A 19,871-nucleotide genomic window follows, 5' to 3' on the forward strand; every position below is an offset into this window, starting at 1 on the left:
CCTGGGAAGATCTCTTTGAAAGAACATCTACGAATCAGAAGGTCACCAACCACCCCATCCTGTCCATAGAACTCTACCCCAACAATGGCACAGGGTCAGCCATACTGAGGAGTGGCTGAATATTAGTGGCTAATAATCATAGTTGCCAGATGTTTTTCACCTGCTCAGGAATTGGTGGTTATTGCAGTAGCCCAGTCACCATCTGAGGTCCTAATCTCTGCATCTTACATTTGATCCCCTCAAGAAGACGTTTTCATCATCATCCCTGTGCTACTAAGGAAAAAGGAGGCTCAGAGAGGTTGAAGGATTTGTTCGGGATCACACAGTGAGTCATGTTCTATCTGCTAAGTGAGTACAAACCCTACAGGTTTCAACCTCCAGAATGCAACCCTCACAGAATCCAGTCTCACAAATAGTAAAAATACAAGCTTGCTTCGGCAAGACTGACACGTACATTCCTACAAAGCTTAGAAGCTGCTGTAGAAAGCCAAGTTTGTCCTCCTGCTCTGGTTGGTGGAATCTGACTATAGTACACTCTCACAAACATCCTGAGGCCAAGCCAGCATCCCAAGAAACATCTGGAGAAAACAGACTTTACCTTGGTAACACCTAACCCCTGGGAGCTGCTCTGCCCTGATGTTTTTGCAAACATACTTCCGAAGGCTTCCAACTGTCGTGCCAGACTCCTTTCTGCTCTCACAAAGAGACCTGTGACATCACTTGCCCTTCATAGTCCTTTCCCCTCCCAGGACTGCCACCCATCTGTAAAAGCAGGGGATGCACTAGATTAGGGAGGGCACAGATTCCACTGGGCATGCTACTTCTGGTTGATTGGTTTTGCCTGTGTTGAGAAGGCTCCTCACGCTGTATCCAGGGGTCAATAGGAGTGCTGTGGCTGATGCTGTCTGCCATGGTCCACTAGGAGGGGTAATTGCCCAGTGCAAGATATTTGCTGTCCCTGGACAAGATGATCACCATGGAAGTCATTTAGGACTCTAGTCCTATGACACAGAATTATTGTCTTTATCCCCTACCCAAACCTTTACCCTCTATCCTCCCTCACAGGCCCATCAACACTGGAGCTTCTTGAGAAATGTTTCAAATCCAGTAAGATGGAAAAGCAAACATCTATTTCAAGTCTACTGTCCTTTGAAAGACTGACCAACAAGAAACCTTAAATAGCTGTAGCTTGTGGAGGGTAGCTGGGTTTCAGCCCAATTTTATCAGTGAAGTGCCATATGACCTTGGGCAAGTCTCTGCATTTCTGGGTCTCCGCTACTTCTACAAATTGGGATCAGGAGTCCTATTTTCCTTGCATTTAACTGCATCCAAACACGGTGCTAGGATTCTCAAGACTGCAAAGGAAGTCCATCATCTGTCTCACTGACTCTGAGTCATAAATATGTTGGAAAGTATTGTCCCATTTCTCAGAAGAGGAAGCTGAGGCTGAGGCAGGTGGAAGGACTTGGCCCAAATCCTAGAGCAAGTAGCTAATGAAGGAATTATACTTGGGTCCTGTGGTCAGATCCACAGCCTTCCTCATCCCATTATCCTGCCTCCATAGGGGGCAGTGGTCAGGCTCCTCACAGCCACCAGGGGCTTTGGAACCAAGGCTACCTCTGCAGAGGAGGCTCTCCCAGATGATCAGTCCCTTAGCAATCCTGCCAGGATAAGGCCACACATAAGCTTAGATGTGCATTGTGCATTAGCTTGGAGAATTGCCTGGGCATGGTGGCTCACGCCTGTAATCCCAGCACTTTGGGAGGCAGAGGTGGATGGATCACTTGAGGTCACGAGTTCAAAACCAGCCTGGCCAACATGGTGAAACCCTCTCTACTGAAAATACAAAAATCAGCCAGGCGTGGTGGCGGGTGCCTGTAATCCCAGCTACCTGGGAGGTTGAGGCAGGAGAATCACTTGGACCTGGGAGGCAGAGGTTGCAGCGAGCCGAAATCGCGCCACTGCACTCCAAGCTGGGTGACAGAGACTCTGTCTTAAAAAAAGAAAAAAACTTGGAGAATTAATCACTACCGTAAGAGTTAATTATTCAGAGCATTCCCCTCAGCTGCCCTTCAAATTATCTCCTTAAAATGGGCTAGTGAGGGCTAGGCACGGTAGCTCATGCCTGTAATCCCAGCACTTTGGGAGGCTGAGGCGGGTGGATCACCTGAAGTCAGGAGTTCGAGACCACCCTGACTAAAATGGAGAAACCCAGTCTCTATTAAAAGCACAAAATTAGCCGGGTGTGGTGGCGCATGCCTGTAATCCCAGCTACTTGGGAGGCTGAGGCAGAAGAATTGCTTGAACCTGGGAGGCAGAGGTTGTGGTGAGCCAAGATTATGCCATTGCACTCCAGCCTGGGCAACAAGAACGAAACTCCATCTCCAAAAAAAAAAAAAAAAAATTGGGCTAGTGAATGAGATACCTAGGGTAATAGAATTCATAGAAAGAACGGTGGTTGCTGGCCGGGTGCGGTGGCTCACGCCTGTAATCCCAACTCTTTGGGAGGCCCAGGCGGGTGGATCACCTGAGGTCTGAAGTTTGAGACCAGCCTGACCAACATGGTGAAACCCTGTCTCTACTAAAAATATAAAAAAGTAGCCGGGCATGGTGGCAGATGCCTGTAATCCCAGCTACTCGGGAGGCAGAGGGAGAAAAATTGCTTGAACCTGGGAGGTGGAGGGTTCAGTGAGCCAAGAGAGCGCCATTGCACTCCAGCCTGGGAGACAGAGCGAGACTGCATCTCAAAAAAAAAAAAAAAAAAAAAACAAAAGGGTTGCCAGGGACTAGGCAAGGGGGGAATGGGGAGTTAATGTTTAATAGGCACGGAGTTTCAGTTTGGGAAGATGAAGAGTTAAAGAGACGAATAGTGATGATGGTTATACAACAACGGGAATGTACTTAGTGCCAATGAACTGCACACTTAAAAATGGTTAAGATGGGCCGGGCACGTGTGTAATCCCAGCACTTTGGGAGGCCAAGGCAGGTGGATCACCTGAGGTCAGGAGTTTGAGACCAGCCTGGCCAACATGGTGAAACCCTGTCTCTACTAAAAATACAAAAATTAACCAGGTGTGGTGGCGGGTGCCTGTAATCCAGCTACTCGGGAGGCTGAGGCACGAGAATTGCTTGAACCCGGGAGGCGAAGTGTGCAGTGAGCCGAAAGTGCGCCACTGCACTCTAGCCTGGGCGACAGAGTGAGATTCTGTCTCAAAACAAACAAAAAAAAAAGGTTAAGATGGTCATTAAGACAGTGTTAAAAATGGACTAGTGAGCGGCCCACTGAAGAATGAGCCCCAGCAGTTATCAAACTGCTTTGATTTTACTCATTCCAAACCTAAAAGTCACAAATAAAATATTTAAAACTAAGCATTTTTAAAAATTTTCTGATTTAACTGTATTTGTGAGCAAGGGCTGGTTAATAATCTGCCTACAATCTCTTTACTGAAATTCAGCAAATATAAACAAAAGAAAAATAATACAAATAGAAAATAAAGATCAGAGGTGTACAAAGGCAGTAATGGATGTGTTAGTATCATAGAATCCTGGACAGGAATTGGGTAAGAGAATGTATGGAGAGCCGGGCTTGGTGGCTCACGCCTGTAATCCCAGCACTTTGGGAGGCCAAGGCAGGCGGATCACAAGGTCAGGAGTTCGAGACCAGCCTGGTCAACATGGCAAAACCCCGTCTCTACTACAAATACAAAAATTAGCCAGGCATGGTGGCAGGCGCCTGTAATCCCAGCTACTCAGGAGGCTGAGGCAGGGGAATCACTTGAATCCGGCAGGCGAGGCTACAGTGAGTCAAGATCATGTCACTACCTTCCAGCCCAGGCGACAGAGCGGGACTCCATCTCAAAAAAAAAAAAAAAAAAAAAAAAAGGAAGAAACATATTTACTTGCAGTACATTCATTATCACACCTCTTTAGGTTCACCGAGACCCCCGGGGTCCTGCCTGACCTTGAGACTGCTCCAGATGTAACCCCTACCTCTCCTGTTCCCTCAAGATACCCCCACCTCAGGGTTGTGACACCTCCCAGTCGGCCCTTGACTGCCTCCTTCCCATCCTGCAGTCACTTTCCCTGAGATGCCTTCCCCAATCTCTCAGCACCTATTTGTTTCCTTTAGGGCTCTCATCAGAAACAGATTAGATAGTATCTTGTTTGTTACCTGCTTGGGTGGGGACTCCAAGCTGGAGGGAAGTCAGTCTTGTTCCCTAGTCTCTCCCTGGCTCCTGGCACAGAACTTGGCACTCAAGTAAATGAATGGCTGATTGTTTGGAAAGAGAAGTGGAGGTGGGGTGGGAAGGAGGGAAGAGCCCAATCCCTGCCCTCCATCCCCCACCATTCCCACACACTGCTGCACGTGCCTCTTTTAAAGAAACTGCTGGGACAGCAGCAATGGTGGCAGCCCTACCTTTATTGGGTGATGTCAGAAAGGCTCCTCTTCCCCACCCCACCTTGGTCTGCACTCCACAGGCAGGCAGACAACTCCTATTACTGCACCCCTGTGCAGGGCAACAGCCACGCCACGAAGCGTGGGAAGGCAAGAAAGTTCCAGGAGAGGCTAGAACTATCAAACCTATTCTCCACAGTCAATAACAGGTCCTCGTCACAGCCCCCAGTAAGAAACTGCCCAGATGGAGTGATGACCCTGCAGACAAAACTCTAGCTCCACATACCTGGCAGACTCTGACAGCCCTGGATAGATTCTCCAGCCTAATCTTGGGTATCCTGAACCCTGGACAGCCTGCCCTTCTTCCCCTTCCCTCACACAGAGCATTCACCTCTCCCCTAACCCAGGCCACCTTCCCCCATAAGAGCCCTGCACTTGGCAAACAGCTATCAAACAACTGACTCCACTCCAAACCAGCCCACCCAATCCATCTGCATCTTTCCAGGCATGGGACATGGACAGTTTTTGGCTATTTCAAGTCTTCTCTTTCCCCCTGGATGTCAGTAACAGCAGCAGCTAATACTTCTCAAATGCTTCCTCTGTACCAGGCACTGTGCTTAGTGCTTTGCACACGTTTCTCTTGTCCTCATGCTGGACTACAATCAGGTATTATTAGCATCTCTATTTTGCAGGTGAAGAAACAAGCCCAGAGAGGTTAAGTACCTTGTCCAAGTCTCACAGCTCTAGCTGGCAGCCCAGGAACTGGACCCCAGCAGTCCAACTCTACAGAGATGCTCTTAACTATGGGTACATATGACCTCCGGGGTGTGGGCTTCCTGATCACCTACTGTATGCTCAGTAGGTGCCCTTAGGGACTGGACTCCAGTAGGGACCTTGTGACTGTGCAAAGGAGAAGAGAGGTACATAAAAATCATATTTGCTGGCCAGGCATGGTAGCTTACACCTGTAATCCCAGCACTTTGGGAGGCCAAGGTGGGCAGACTGCTTGGGCCCAGGAGTTTGAGACCAGCCTGGGTAGCATAGTGGGATATCTCTTTTTTAAAAAATCATATTTAGTCTAGCAACAAAATTGATACCATATTTGCATTGATAAGTCTCAGAATTTCCTTAGTAAAAGAACAGGAAATAGGAACTTGAGACCCCAGCTAATCGGGTATCAGTTAATATCTGAAATACACAGGCCAACCAAACTGGGTGTTACGATACTCTCTCACCAGCTTCCAGGAACCAAATTCAACTTAATAGCAGAGATAGAAGGAGCTCCCTCCTGCTGACAAACAAATGAGGAATCTGCAGGCCAGAGAAGGGAAGGGTCTTGCCTGAGGCCACCCATCAACTCAGTGACATAAAATGGTGAAAAGACAGCAGTTCCAGCTCCTCCATCCTTTGGCTTTCAGGCCATCTGGGTCCCAAAAAGAAACCATAGGAGGTAAGTAAGTGCCTACAGTAACCGAAAGTTTAAGTTTTCATGGTAGAGACAAGGGCACTGGCTCTTACCTTCAGGGAAAGTGAAATGCTCTGTGAAAGCTATGTATGGGAAGCCAGGATTTCTTTCCCAAGCTGACAGAGGCCCAGCTGCAGCTCAGCTCTGCCCCGGAAGGACGGGAGTTTAAAAGGCCTACCTGGAGCCCGGCTGGGACCACACCCACATGGGGCTGACTTCACCAGAGAACCCGTCCTACTGGCTGTCTCCCAGACAGCAGTGGGCCAGGCCAGGACGCCACCGCCTGTCTGTAGCCTGGCGCCTCTCCCTGCGGGGCCCCACCCAGTCCCTACCCCAGCCAGGCTCCCAGAGCAAGGGTGGGAGTGGGTAGGGAAAAGGCCTGCTCCTCTCCTCATGAGGCCACCTGGGCCTGGGTCCCTCAGAGTGTCCCCTCAGCCTGGGCTGGGTCTGAAACGGCTGCTTCCTGCTTTGCCATTTTTCTTTCACTTTGGTTTTTAACTCCAAAGTGAAACTTTACGACTAGAACGATTTGGGAAAGATGTTGAGAGTTAAGGACTAGGAGAGTCAAATGCCTGGCTTCTAATCCAAGCAGGAGTGAGCTGAGACCTGTCAAGTTCACTGGGAGACTTGGGAGGAGACCTTCGACTTCTCCAGGCTGCAGTTTTCCTATTGATAAAATAGGAGGGAGGAACTAAGCTAGTGATTTTTTTTTTTTTGAGACAGGGTTTTGCTTTGTCACCCAGGCTACGGTGCAGTGGCACAAACAGCTCACTGCAGCCTTGACCTCCTGGGCTCAAGCGATCCTTTCGCCTCAGCCCCACAAGTAGCTAAGAATACAGGTGTGTACCACCACACCCAGCTAATTTTTGTATTTTTTTTTATAGAGACGGGGTTTCGCTATGTTACCCAGACTGGTCTTTAACTCCTGAGCTCAAGGGATCCACTCGTCTTGGCTTCCCAAAATGCTGGGATAACAGGCATGAGTCACCACACCTGGCCCCCACTAGGCTAGTGATTTTAAATGTCATTTTAAATTAGAAAAAAATGATAGAATTTCCCCCTTCCTCATCCCTGCTGCCACTGGAGCTAAAAAAGGAGCTGCAAAGATGATCTGCTGGGGGGGGGCCTTTTTGGGCCATCCTTTTGGCTTGGGGGAGGAGGCAAAAGTCTGCTGGCAGTGTAGACATGCTCCTGGTCTCCCTGACCACCTCTCCCGGATCTACCGACTGAGTTCCTTTCGCCTGCACAGGTTCTAGAGGTCCCAGCAACCTAGGGCAGAGCAAATTCAGGAAGCCCCTAAGTATGATCTTTTTTCTCTCATCTTGTATGTTCTTCCAACAAAAGCCTAAGTGTGATCTTGACCCTATCTCAGCACAGCAAGAGGAGACACCTACCAATAGCTGCCCTAAAATTTCCAGCCTGAGGGCTGACCTGGCCATCTGCTAGGACTGACAACGGCCCACCCGGGGAACTGTCTAGACTTCAGAATCTCTGACCCTGGCATGCCCACTCTGTCTAGCTAAGACCGCTTTAATACATTTCACGACGTCTTCCCACTGGCTGGTTTACCGAATAGCCCAGGGACATGAGAAAGGCAGGAATGAGTCTCCCAACTATTCAGATGAGGAAAACTGAGGTTCAGTGAAGGGCAAGGGTATAGCAGCCAAGCCAGCACTGGGATTCAGGAGGTCAGTTTTTTTTTTTTTTGAGAAGGAGTCTTGCTCTGTCACCCAGGCTGGAGTGCAGTGGTGCAATCTCGGCTCACTGCAACCTCCGCTTCCCGGTTCAAGTGATTCTTCTGCCTCAGCCTCCTGAGTAGCTGGGACCACAGACGCCCACCACCACGCCCGGCTAATTTTTGTATTTTTAGTAGAGATGGGGTTTCACCATATTGGCCAGGTCGAGTAGAGGTCTCGAACTCCTGACTTTGTGATCTGCCTGCCTTGGCCTCCCAAAGTGCTGGGATTACAGGCATGAGCCACTGCGCCCGACAAGGTCAGTAAATATTTGAATGAGCTCACTGGCTCCACCGTTGCTAAGCAGGTGCAGCACGAGAGGAGCTCATGGAAGAAACAAATTTGAATCTGGGGGTGAAGGCGTGGTGCCTTTTAAAATACATACATTTTCAGAATGAAAAAGAAGGCAATTAAGAAATATATGACAAAATTTTAAGCGCACAAACTCTTGGAAAGAGCAATTCTGTGTGCAGAAATGGCTCCGACAGCTACACATGCACTCGTGCATGGAGACACATAGGAAAGGGTGTTCACTGCAGCACTGTTTACAGCAGCAAGACTGAGAACAAGCTAAACATCCTTGAGTAGAGGACAAACAACTGGTGGTCTATCCGTCAATGGAAAGCCACATGCTCAGGAGCAAAGGTGGTCATGAACTTGTATGTGCCCACCAAGAATAACCTGCAACACAGACTTACATGAAAAATGAAAGGTAGGCCGGGCGCAGTGGCTCACGCCTGTAATCCCAGCACTTTGGGAGGCCGAGGTGGGCGGATCACCTGAGGTTGGGAGTTCGAGACCAGCCTGACTAACATGGAGAAACCTCATCTCTACTAAAAATACAAAATTAGCCGGGCGTGGTGGTGCGTGCCTGTAATCCCAGCTTCTCGGGGGGCTGAGGCAGGAGAATCACTTGAACCCGGGAGGCGGAGGTTGTGGTGAGCCGAGATCGTGCCATTGCACTCCAGCCTGGGCAACAAGAGCAAAACTCCGTCTCAAAAAAAAAAAAAAAAAAAAAAAAGAAAAATGAAAGGTATAGAAAAGTAGGGAGAGACTATGCCACTGTCTAAGTAATAAAAAGGGATGTTACTGACAATAGCTGCACGTGGATGCTGAGTATTTCTATGAGGAAACCTCAAGACTTGTCACAGTGATTAGGTGTCTGGGTAGGACAGGGACTAATTTTTCACTGGGCTTTTTTTTTTTTTTTTTTTTTTAACCAAGTTTGAATTTTTTTTTTTTTTTTTTGAGACGGAGTCTCGCTCTGTCGCCCAGGCTGGAGTGCAGTGGCGCAATCTCGGCTCACTGCAAGCTCCGCCTCTCGGGTTCACGCCATTCTCCTGCCTCAGCCTCTCCGAGTAGCTGGGACTACAGGCGCCCGCCACCACGCCCGGCTAATTTTTTTTGTATTTTTAGTAGAGACGGGGTTTCACCGTGGTCTCGATCTCCTGACCTCGTGATCCGCCCGCCTCGGCCTCCCAAAGTGCTGGGATTACAAGCGTGAGCCACCGCGCCCGGCCCAAGTTTGAATTTTTTTAAACCAACATACATGTATTGCTTTTTCAGTAAAAATATAACTTTTACACACAGAAAAACCCTCCAGCAAAACGTATCCAGAGATGCCTCTTCCTAGATCTCAGGCATCAGACTCCCTGGATTGGGAGGGGAGGCAGGACACCGGTACCCAGATTTTGAAATGTCTCCTCAAGGGCTGCTGGTCTAGCCTTGTAGAACAGGCAGTCAGCCTCTGAGAGTAGACTGAGGCAGCCTGGACACTGTGGGGCTCTGGGGTGTGGAGGAGAGTGTCAGGGAAGACTGTGGGAAAACTTGACTTTGAGGCATAGGAAGGATTTGAAGAAGGCTTTGAATGTAGAACATGTACAGCTGGGAGAGGGTTCCTACAGGAAGGACGGGAAATTAAGTGAAACTGAAAAGGGAGGGGAAGGGGAAGGAAGGTCTCTCAGTATGGGATCCTGGCAAGTCCCTTCCCTCCGAGATTTGGTTCCTACATATGGGAAAGGAAGGGGCTGGGCCAGAGTCCTTTTCAGACCTGCTATCCTAGGACCTTACTTTATTTCATCTCATTTAATATTAAAGGAGGTGGGGAGGGTCCCCAGCTCAGCACATGGCCATAGAGCTCCACACCTGTGCAGAGTGTAATCAAATATTTGGAGGCTGCAGAAAATTCACACAAGGATCTTAGGTAAAGCAGCCCTTGGGTGACGTCCCCCCAGGGAGAAGGAGCAGATGGCCTTCTGCTGAGATGCCCTTCCTCACCCTGTTAATAATTAAGCCATTCCTGAAGACCTCTTTTGTTAACTTTTTTTTTTTTTTTTTTTTGAGACAGAGTCTTGCTCTGTTGCCCAGGCTACAGTGCAATGGCGCGATCTCGGCTCACTGCAACCTCCACCTCCTGGGTTCAAGCGATTCTGTCGCCTCAGCCTCCTGAGTAGCTGGGATTACAGGTATGTACCACCACGCTCGGCTAATTTTTGTATTTTTAGTAGAGACTGGGTTTCGCCATGTTGGCCAGGCTGGTCTCGAACTCCTGACCTCAGGTGATCTGCCCGCCTTAGCCTCTCAAAGTGCTGGGATTACATGCATGAGCCACCATGCCCAGCCGCTTTTGTTGCTTCTGAAGTTTGGTTTGCAGAGACTTATGCCTTGGCTTGCTTTACACCATGATGCTCCAGGTTAAGGGCTCACAGGCTGCAACAGTCTAGACCTAAGCCACAGGCCCAAACTACAGGGGCCTGAAGTGGAGAGGGCCTAGGATGCAGGTTAGGAGCCTGGTGGTGGATCCTGGCTAGATCTCGGTGTGCTGCTGCTGCAGACTCTGGGAGGTCAGAAACTAAGTCTTTAAGGCAGCTCTGACTGTCAGTGTTTCCCCAGGGCCAGCTCACTGCCAGGCACAGAGCAGCACTTATAACTATTTACTGAATAAGTAGCTCAGCCACAGTGACCTTGGTCAAGCCTCTTTCTACCAGTGAACCTCAGTTTCCTCTTCTGAAAAACAAGGATGACAAGAATAGTCATACTTCCCAAAGTTGGATAAAGATCTACTGAGATAATGTGTATAAAAGTGCTTTGCAAATCAAAACAGGCTAAACAAATATTAAAGATCCAGAACCAACATGCTGAAGCAAAACAAAAAGAATGAATATACGTGAGAATGAGCAAATTTACGAGAAAGCAACTGGCTCTAGATGGTCATCAAATGAATTACTACAATGGAAAGGGACAGCATAGGTTACTCTAGTCCACTGTTCCAATGTCCAAATAGCATTTCTCAGGCCATCCCTGTTCCAAAGGAGCAAAAAATCTCTCCTCAAAACCTTTGTCCAGATTTTGGGATGAAGAACACGGTTACAGTTACAATTGTACCCTGTATGCCACTGGGCTCAGAGAGTATCTGCCAAAGCAAACTGGCATACAGATGCTGGGTGTTTGCTGGAGGCAAGGGAGCAGCGGGGTGAGGGGCGCCTGGAGGCTGTGCCTGCCATGTGGTTGCTCTGCCTCATGACCAAGTTTGTGTTCAGAGGAGTGTGGGCTGCACACAGAGAGAATGATTGGTTGGGAGGCCTCGGCCAAGCCATCAATTTCCTGGCTGTACACTGGGACCAACCATTGCTGCCTCCCATGGTAGCCACTCTGTAAGCACTAGTCCCCTTCCCTTTCCCTCTGCCCACTGGGGATTCCTGGCTGCAGCCTGAGAAATGGGTCCTAGCTCCATCAATTGGCTCTCCTGTGCGAGGCTCCTTGGAGACAAGTCCCTTCCCGCCTTTGTGGGTGACTGATTACGTTGGCTGGGCCCCTCTCTGGTGGGAGCTGGCTGAGAATTCTAACAGGCCCAGTGGTGGACATGCCTACTATCGGACTGGACATACACACAGCACAACTCTGGAAGCTTCTCACAGTCCAGTGTGTAAAACTGCTGGTGTGAGGGTCCCTAGCTCCTCTGACTCTTCCACCTTGAAGGAATTCTAAACTGGCACCCTGACCTTCAGGATCCTTAGAAAGCAAGATTTGTGGGCTTATAGGATAAATGTGCTTGCTCCTAATTAAAGGGCAAGAAGGCTCAGCCCCTTCGGACCCTAAAAGCAGGAGTTCCCTTCTCAAGAAGCAGAGCTGAGCTGTGGGAAGAGCCACAGTTTGGAGACAGTCGGCCTTGGGTCTGAGCTACCTTTTCCTTATCTGCAAAACAGGGATGGGAAGTCCACCTGCCTCTGGCTTGTTGTACAGATTTCATGAGCGCCCTTGTGGAGCCCCTGGCGCAGAGCCAGGCAAACAGCAGGTGTACAAGAAATGTGCTCAGACTGCTACTTCCTGCCCCAAACCAGCAACACCCAACATTTTCCCTTCCAGCCCATCAGGGCACTGGCCAAGCCTTCCTAAGGGAGCACAGCATCCTCTGCTACCCCAATTGGCTGTTCCCACTCCCATGGGCCCCACCCAAACCTCACCCTCTTGTGTCATCTGGATGCCTGCAAAGCCTCCTCCCTGTTGTCATTTTTATTCATTCCAATTTACCCAGCCTGATTCATCTTCTGGAAGAAGTCTTCCAGTTGTGCTACCTCTGCTCTAAAACCTTCCATGCCTCCCCAATGCCTCTGCTTTTCAGCTGTTTAACACTGCCTACAACCTCCTGGCTCCACTCAGATTTTCCAGCCAGAGCCCTGATGCCTCAGGAAAACTAGCATACTCGCTGTTTCCCTAAATGCACACTTATCCAGCCATGCCCTCTGCACCCGCCTCCCTGGAATGTCAGCACCACCCTCTGCCTCTGCAAATCCAGCCCCCCTCAAAGGGCTCTTGTGTCCTCTGGCTCATGCTCACTTCTTCTCAGACAATGCTTTTCCTCAGCAGACACTTAATTACAGACTGTCACACAGTCTCTCATAATTGTAGGCTTGTCTTCTTGTCAGACCATAAGTTCCTCAGGGCAGAGAGGCCTTGTCTGTCTCTTAATCTCCATCCTCTCAGAGCCTGGCCCAGGGCTAGGAAGGCAGGGCCCAGAGAAGGAGGAGTTTTCCAAGCCTCATTCAGCTCCAGGCCAAGAGAGAGTCTCGCTTTGACCACTTGGGACCACTTCTCTTGCTCCTATCCCGTGAGGAAACTGTTCACTGGCCAAACCAGACCTCAGGGCTCCAGGCCAGTGATGTACAGAGAAGAGGGAGCCCGGGGGAGGGAGGCAGAGCTGTGGCTCTAGTCTTGCTCTGGGATCCTAGGCATCCCTACCCGTCCCTGGGCCAGCTTCCGTGCTATGGAACAAGAAACAGCCATGTTTTAGCTCTAGAATGTGGCTTGTATTTCTCTTTAAAGTAGCCTTGGTTTCTAAGAATGGGTGGGTCTGTTAACACAGCTGATTCCAGCACAGGTTGAGTGAGGAAAGGCAGCCACAGTCAGGTCCAGGAAATCTGGGAACCTGAGAGAGATTTACACCACACACCTCATCAACCTCATTACATTTCTGTAAGGACTAGATTTCATTCCTGCTCAAGTGTTCAATTCCACAGCCTGCACCCTGGCCTAGCCTGACTTGACAGTGCCTGCTGCCAGGACCAAGCAGGGGAAGGGTGACTTGCTTCTGAAAACCACCAATCCCCACACAAAACAAAGCTGATGATGGTGATGACTGCCATTTATTGAGGGGCTGTTACTACATGAGTTCTCATTTCCACCCCAATCTGATAGGGAAGAAAATGGAGGCATAGAAAGCTGACTAATCCAAGGTCACACAGCAACAAGCTAGGCTGTCATACAAACCAGGGTCCTCTCAGTTCAGCTTTTCCCAGGTTGCAGCCGACAGGCTCTCAGCACCAGCATCCTCTAGAGAGCTGGTTTAAAAACCTAGGGGCATTGATTGATTCCTGCCCCAAGACCTGCCAAATGAGAGTGTCTAGGGATGGAGCTTTATAAAGACAAGAAACCCGAATTTTATATATGAGAAAACTGAGGCACAGAAAGGTGGCATGACCTGCTAAGATCATGCCTTAAGCATCCTCAGGAGTCCTGCTGGGACTCCAGAGCCAGCAAGGAGAGACTTCCTGGGGCAGGTGGCATTTGACAGTGTGGGCCTCTAGGGGAAGAGGGCACTATAGGGGAAGAGGACAGCATTAATAAAGGCTGAAGTGGGAAAGAACGGGCAACAACTTCTCAAAGTGGCTAGGGGAAGGAAGAAATACATACAGAACCACGATGACAGCCTTCCCGCAAGAGCCCATCTGAGCTTCTGGGAAGAAAGTCTGTGTGGCGTTTACAACCCGCAGGTCTCCAGCAGTGGCCCTCTGGGTGTGTCTGGTTGCTGCTTAGGATGAGAAAGCCACGGGAGGTGGTGACTCAGTCCCCAACCAGCCTCCAGATAGCCTCCTTTTAAATTCAAGATGAGCTCAGAGACTGGGGAAATGTCAAGAAAACCCTCCTCCCAGAACAGATGGGAACAGACCCAGGGAAGGCAGCCTGAGGGGTAGACTATCAGGCAGAAGCTATAAACCTGGAGAAACGCTGTGGGCTGTGGAGAAGAGGCCTGGGCTCCAAGTTTGCCTGTCACTGCTGTGGCTGTGGGACCCTGAGCAGGTCCTTGTCTCTCTCTGGGCCCCCTATTTTTCATTCACCTGTGAAACAGGGAGAACTCCACCGGCTTCGGACTTCCAGGCCTGTTGGTGGAGAACAATGGTAGGGAAAGAGCCTAGCTGATTACACAATGCCTCACACAGCCTGGAAGAGATGAGAAGATCACCCCTATTACTATTAGAATAGCCACAGGTGCTTTTCTAGTTACCTGAACCCCAACCACAGGGTGTGCGGGGGGTGAGGGGGGAAGAGACTGGGCTGTCTAGTTCCTACAAAGAGAAAAGTCACCCAGATGTTTTTGGGAAGGGAAAGTTCACATTTATTAAGTGCCTACTGTGCACCAGATTTTAAAAAAATACATAATCTCATTTAATACTCATCATAATCCTGTAGTACAAATCTTGAGTCCAGATAAGAAAACTGAAGCTCAAAGAAATAATTTGCCCAAGATTACAAACGCAGTGAATGATGGAGACTGACTAAAACCAGGCGTTTGTGGTTCTGAAAGCCAGAGTTTGTAGTCTCTGAAACAGTTTCATCTTTTTTTTTCGAGACAGAGTTTTGCTTTTGTCACCCATGCTAGAGTGCAATGGTGCAATCTCAGCTCACTGCAACCTCCGCCTCCCAGGTTCAAATGATTCTCCTGCGTCAGCCTCCCAAGTAGCTGGGATTACAGGTGTGTGCCACCACGCCCAGCTAATTTTTGTATTTTTAGTAGAGACGGGGTTTCACCATGTTGGTCAGGCTGATGTCGAACTCCTGACCTCCAGTGATCTGCCCACCTCGGCCTCCCAAAGTGTTGGGATTACAGGCGTGAGCCACCGTGCGCGGCTGACAGGGTCTCATTTTGTTACCCAGGCTGGAGTGCAGTGGCACGATCTCAGCTCACTGCAGTCTTGACCTCCTGACCTTCTGGATTCAAGCTATCCTCCTGCCTCAGCCTCCTCCAAGTAGCTGGGAATACAAGCGCATGCCAACACGCCCAGCTAATTTTTTTTTTTTTTTTTGAGACAGAGTCTCGCTCTGTCGCCCAGGCTGGAGTGCAGTGGCATGAACTGGGCTCACTGCAAGCTCCACCTCCCGGGTTCACACCATTCTCCTGTCTCAGCCTCCTGAGTAGCTGGGACTACAGGCGCCCGCTACCACACCTGGCTAATTTTTGTATTTTTAGTAGAGACGGGGTTTCACCATGTTAGCCAGGATGGGTCTCGATCTCCTGACCTCGAGATCCGCCCGTCTCGGCCTCCCAAAGTGCTGGGATTACAGGTGTGAGCCACCACGCCCGGCCCCAATTTTTGTATTTTTTTGGGGCAACAGGGTTTTGCCTTGTTGCCCAAGCTGGTCTCGAACTCCTGAGCTCAAGAGACCTGCCTGCCTTGGCCTCCCAAAGTGCTGGGATTACAGGAGTGAGCTGCTGCTCACACAATTCTTGAGGGATTCCATGATTTCAGAATCAGTCTTAGGATAAGGAATGTTATTCCCATTTTTTTTTTTTTTTTTTGAGACGGAGTCTTGCTCTCTCACCCAGGCTGGAGTGCAGTGGCGCAATCTCGGCTCACTGCAAGCTCCGCCTCCCGGGTTCACGCCATTCTCCTGCCTCAGCCTCTCCGAGTAGCTGGGACTACAGGCGCCCGCCACCACGCCCGGCTAATTTTTTGTATTTTTAGTAGAGACAGGGTTTCACCGTGGTCTCGATCTCCTGACCTCATGATCCGCCCGCCTCAGCCTCCCAAAGTGCTGGGATTACAAGCGTGAGCCACCGCGCCCGGCCTATGTTATTCCCATTTTACGGATTAGGAAGCTGAAGCCTAAAGGAAAGTGACATCCCTAAAAGTGGGTGAGATGTGGGAACTGGGATCCTGCACCCCTCACTTCCAGGCCAGGGACCAAACCCTTCTTCTTTTCCACTGCAAGTAGCTGAAGTAAAGCACCAAGCACAAGGCACACAGTAAAAAGGTCAAAGGATGTTAGAGATTGTCATTATACACCAGGGGCAGGTGATAACAGCATGACAGTGACTTTTTCAAAGGCAGTGCCATGGAACAGGACCCAGAAGTCCTGGCTCAAACCTCTGTGGGTCCCTGGCCCTTCTGGGCCTCATCTCTTCATCTGTAAGACAAGGCGCTTGAACAGCTGATCTCATTCCCTGCACCCAAAGTTCTAGGACATCCTAAGCTCCTTGACAGCAAACCCCAGCTCTCTGCAGAGCCTCTCTCAGCTGAGGTCTTTGTTCCTCTACTCTACAGGGGAAGCAGGAAAAGCAGCCAAGGCTCACAACTACAAAGTGACTTTATTCCAAGTGCCACTGTCCAAGCAGGGCCCACCCTTAAACAACAATGGGATGGAACATGGAAAATCCAACTGTCCCCCTCCACAGACATCCCGATGGGCACGCCCATCTATCTTTACAAACGGACTAACCAACAGCAAGCAGGATTGGGGCCTGAATTAAGAAACAGCCGTCTCCCTGCTCTATTGGAAAGGCAGGTGCATTCTCGAATAACCAGGAGGCAGTGGGGAGGAGGTTAAAGGGCCCTGGACTGTAGTGTCCTAGGCCTGGATCCTTGTCCCAGCTCTGGCAGGAGCGAGCCAGCTGTTTACCCTTGGGCAAGCTCCTCTTCCTCGATGGGGCTGTTTAAAGACAGGCTGACAGTTCACAAAGCGTGTCTACAGATGTTTCATTTGATCATCATGACAACCCTGTGAGGCCAGCACAATTATCCACTTTTTACAGATAGGGAAACTGACAGAGAGGACAAGAGTCTCACTCAAGGTTACACACCTTGAAGCTGGCAGAACCAAGGCCCCAGAGGTTAGACTACCAAAGCCAGTCCTCAGGGTGGTCAGATTAAGAAGTCCTCTCCCTGCTCATCCTGAATCGAGTCTCAGCAAGATCCAGGCAGCACAGACCTTTGTTCACTTGCCCACTCTGGTGTTCTGCAAAGTTCTGGCCATGAACCCCACAGCCTAGCTGCCTAGGAGGCTGACCCCACCCCCACCCCACTGCAAAATTTCATTACTCAAGCTGGCAAGAACGCAGCCCCCACACCCAGCCGGGGCTAAATAAACGTCCAAATGATATCACATCCTGCCGGCTCCAAAATAGCCCGGCCTGCCCACAAGCGATCACAAACTGCCAGGCCATGCGGGGCCAAGTGGGCAGGGATGCCCAGCCCGTGGTGCCCTCCACACACTCAAGCAACTAAAGCAGAAGCCTCAGAGCAGGAAGGCCCCCCACTCCCTCCTCCGCCAGACAGCCTGGCCCCTCCCTCCTTTCCCCCCTTTGTAGGAGGCCCCAGAGCCCCCTTGCCCCAGCGCCAACCCCATGGAGCCTCGGCCGCGGCCAGCCTGCGGGCCAACTCCGGCCCGACCCGGACACCCCACCACTCACATTGCTTCAAGAGCTCCAGACACAAAGCCATGAGGGCCGGATGGGGGTCAGAGACCCAGAGACCCGGCAAAGATAGAAAAAGGGAGAGGGAGACAAGGAGCAGAGAGAAGGGGAGACAGGGGGCTGGGGCAGAAAAAGCAAGGGGGGGCCAAGGGCCCCAGGCAAAGAAGCAGGCTGAAAGGGGGCCTTCAGCGCAAGAGACACAGAGTGGCGAGACCACCGAGACAGATGTGGGGGCACAGACGGGCAGGGAGAGCAAAGCAGGGGACCCCGATCCCGAGAAGTGGGGGTGCTCGGAGACCTGAGAGAGAACAAGGACACAGCGACAGGGGACAAACCAGGGGAAAGCAGAGAGGAGCTCCTGAAGTCAGGGAGCTGAGGACATATTGGGGGGTCCCAAGGAGAAAGACCCCAAGGGACCTAGGAGCTCCCAGTGGATATGGGGAACACCCAGAAGAGGGAAAGCCCAGGGGCAATGGGGGTTCAGAGGAGGCGAGACCCCAGCGATCTGGGGTGCAGGAGAACCCCCAAAGGATGTGCAAGAAACTCACGAGGGGCCCTTGGGGAGAGTGGAGGGTGTTCTCAAGGGGAACCCCAAAAGACCTGGGGGCGCTCTGAGGGGGAGTCCCGAAAAATGGGGTCGCCCAGAAAGGGCGGCTCTGAGGGCTGAAGAGCGCTCTGAGAAGGGTACCCGAGATGGGGAGCGAGGGAGGGGCTGCGGACGAGCGCGAGCGCAGAGACAAAGAGACAGCGAGCCGGGGAGAGACAAAGCGGGCGGAGCAGGGACACGAGCTGGAGGACTGGCGGCCGGACAGAAGGACGGAAGCGCGGGCGGGCGGACGGACGGACGAACGGACAGACGCGGAGGAGGAGGGCGAGGGCGAGGGCGGGGGCGGGGCGGGGCAGGGCCGGGCCGGGCCGGGCCGGGCGGGGGCGGCGCCCGTCTCCTCGCGGGGCCGCGGCTGCTCCGGGCGGCGCTGGGCGAGCCCCGGGCGTCCGGGCTGAGGAGGCGACGGCGACGACGTGGACCGGACAGACGGACGGAGTGACGGACGGACTGGCGGCGGCGGCGGCGGCCAGTGGCGGGCACTCACCCTCCTCCCTCACGCAGCCCGGCCCGAGGCTCCGGTTTTGTACGCCCGAGGGGCGGGGCCTCCGGGTTAAAGTCCCGCGCCTGCCCCGCCCCGCCCCGCCCCTCGCGTCAGCCGCGCGCGCGTCGCCAGGGACTCCCGGGCCGGGCAGGGGCGCGCGCAGCCGGCTTGGCACGTGGCCCGGCGTGCGCAGCCAGGCTGGTGCGCAGGCGCGCGGGCCGCCGCGACCGGCCCACGCCCAGGCCGGCCGGCCCAGGAAAGGAGCGCGCGCCCACGTCGGCACGCGCATGCCCGAGCACGGGGGGTCTCCGCCCCTCGAACCGCCTCGCCAAACCGGTTCCAGCTGGAACGCTACGCATGCTCTGTGCGGGAGGTGGACCGGAGTTCCCACCAGTTCACCTCAGCGACACCTCGCTGTAAGGGGGGAAACCGAGGCTCCGAGGAACTGTCTGAGGTGGCCCTCTCACCCCTGCATAGTCAGATTGGCCCCTCTGGTCCTGGCTGCTCTGCGTCCTAGGTGTATCTAGCTGTCCTCGCCACTGCATCCTCCCTTTGCTTTGCTAACCCAGAGTCCTAGAGATTGGGTTCCAATCCCGGCTCCGCCTCTGGAGGCCTGTGTGATCTTGAACAACATCCGCATTCAACTTCCCTGAGCCTTCCATTCCTCCCCCGTAAAATAAAACAACAAGCACACCTACGATCTCATGGAGGGCAAAGTGACCAGCTTGAGCCGGGTTGGCAGTAGGTGGTGCCTTCACGCCTCCTCGCCTTCCCGGTTCCTGGCTTCTACCCTGCGAGTCCCCTCTCCTCACTGAATCCAGGTCCTGTCGCTGCCTCGTGGGCCTCATCTCTCCAGGCCGCACCTGTGGTAGGTCTGCCAGACGCAGACCCAACTCTTGTTCATGACCCGCCTTGCTGGGTGACCTAGGCAATACTTTCCTTTCTCTCATCTGTTTTCCAAAAAATGGAGAAAAGAATTTCTGACATATCAAAATATTTTGAGCACTGGCGAAGATGATAATGTTTCCAATACCACTGTCATGGTTTTTGCATTAAGGTGTAAAAATAATAAACGGAACTGAGGGTTAGCCAACCATTTTGAATCCAGGCACTGTGCTAAGCACTTTGAAGGTCATCCTATCTCAGTCACTTATGCTACGCCTGTACTATTCACTGTAAGTTGGTTATTTTTATTTTTTGTAGCGACAAGGTCTCTCTC

General features: G+C 51.7%; 1 protein-coding gene across 12 annotated transcripts in view; it reads right to left on the bottom strand.

Moving 5' to 3' along the window:
* DLGAP4 (DLG associated protein 4) overlaps positions 1 to 19,871 on the bottom strand; it is a 223,385-nt gene that overhangs the window by 46,143 nt on the left and 157,371 nt on the right. Inside the window, exon 1 of one of the 12 annotated variants that reach the window (XM_055265151.2) lies at positions 17,562 to 18,459. The exons of 8 other annotated variants lie outside the window; for them this stretch is intronic. In XM_055265151.2, the coding sequence (XP_055121126.2) occupies positions 17,562 to 17,592 (31 nt within the window). In that variant the 5' untranslated portion in view covers positions 17,593 to 18,459. Of the gene's footprint in view, positions 1 to 5,914; positions 6,049 to 17,561; positions 18,460 to 19,871 lie in introns of those variants that run through there. 3 more of the 12 variants (XM_055265150.2, XM_063633693.1, XM_063633694.1) reach the window with 3 other exon arrangements.

The sequence above is a fragment of the Symphalangus syndactylus genome, chromosome 24 (assembly GCF_028878055.3).
Source record: "Symphalangus syndactylus isolate Jambi chromosome 24, NHGRI_mSymSyn1-v2.1_pri, whole genome shotgun sequence".
In the NCBI taxonomy this organism is placed as follows: Eukaryota; Metazoa; Chordata; class Mammalia; order Primates; family Hylobatidae; genus Symphalangus; species Symphalangus syndactylus.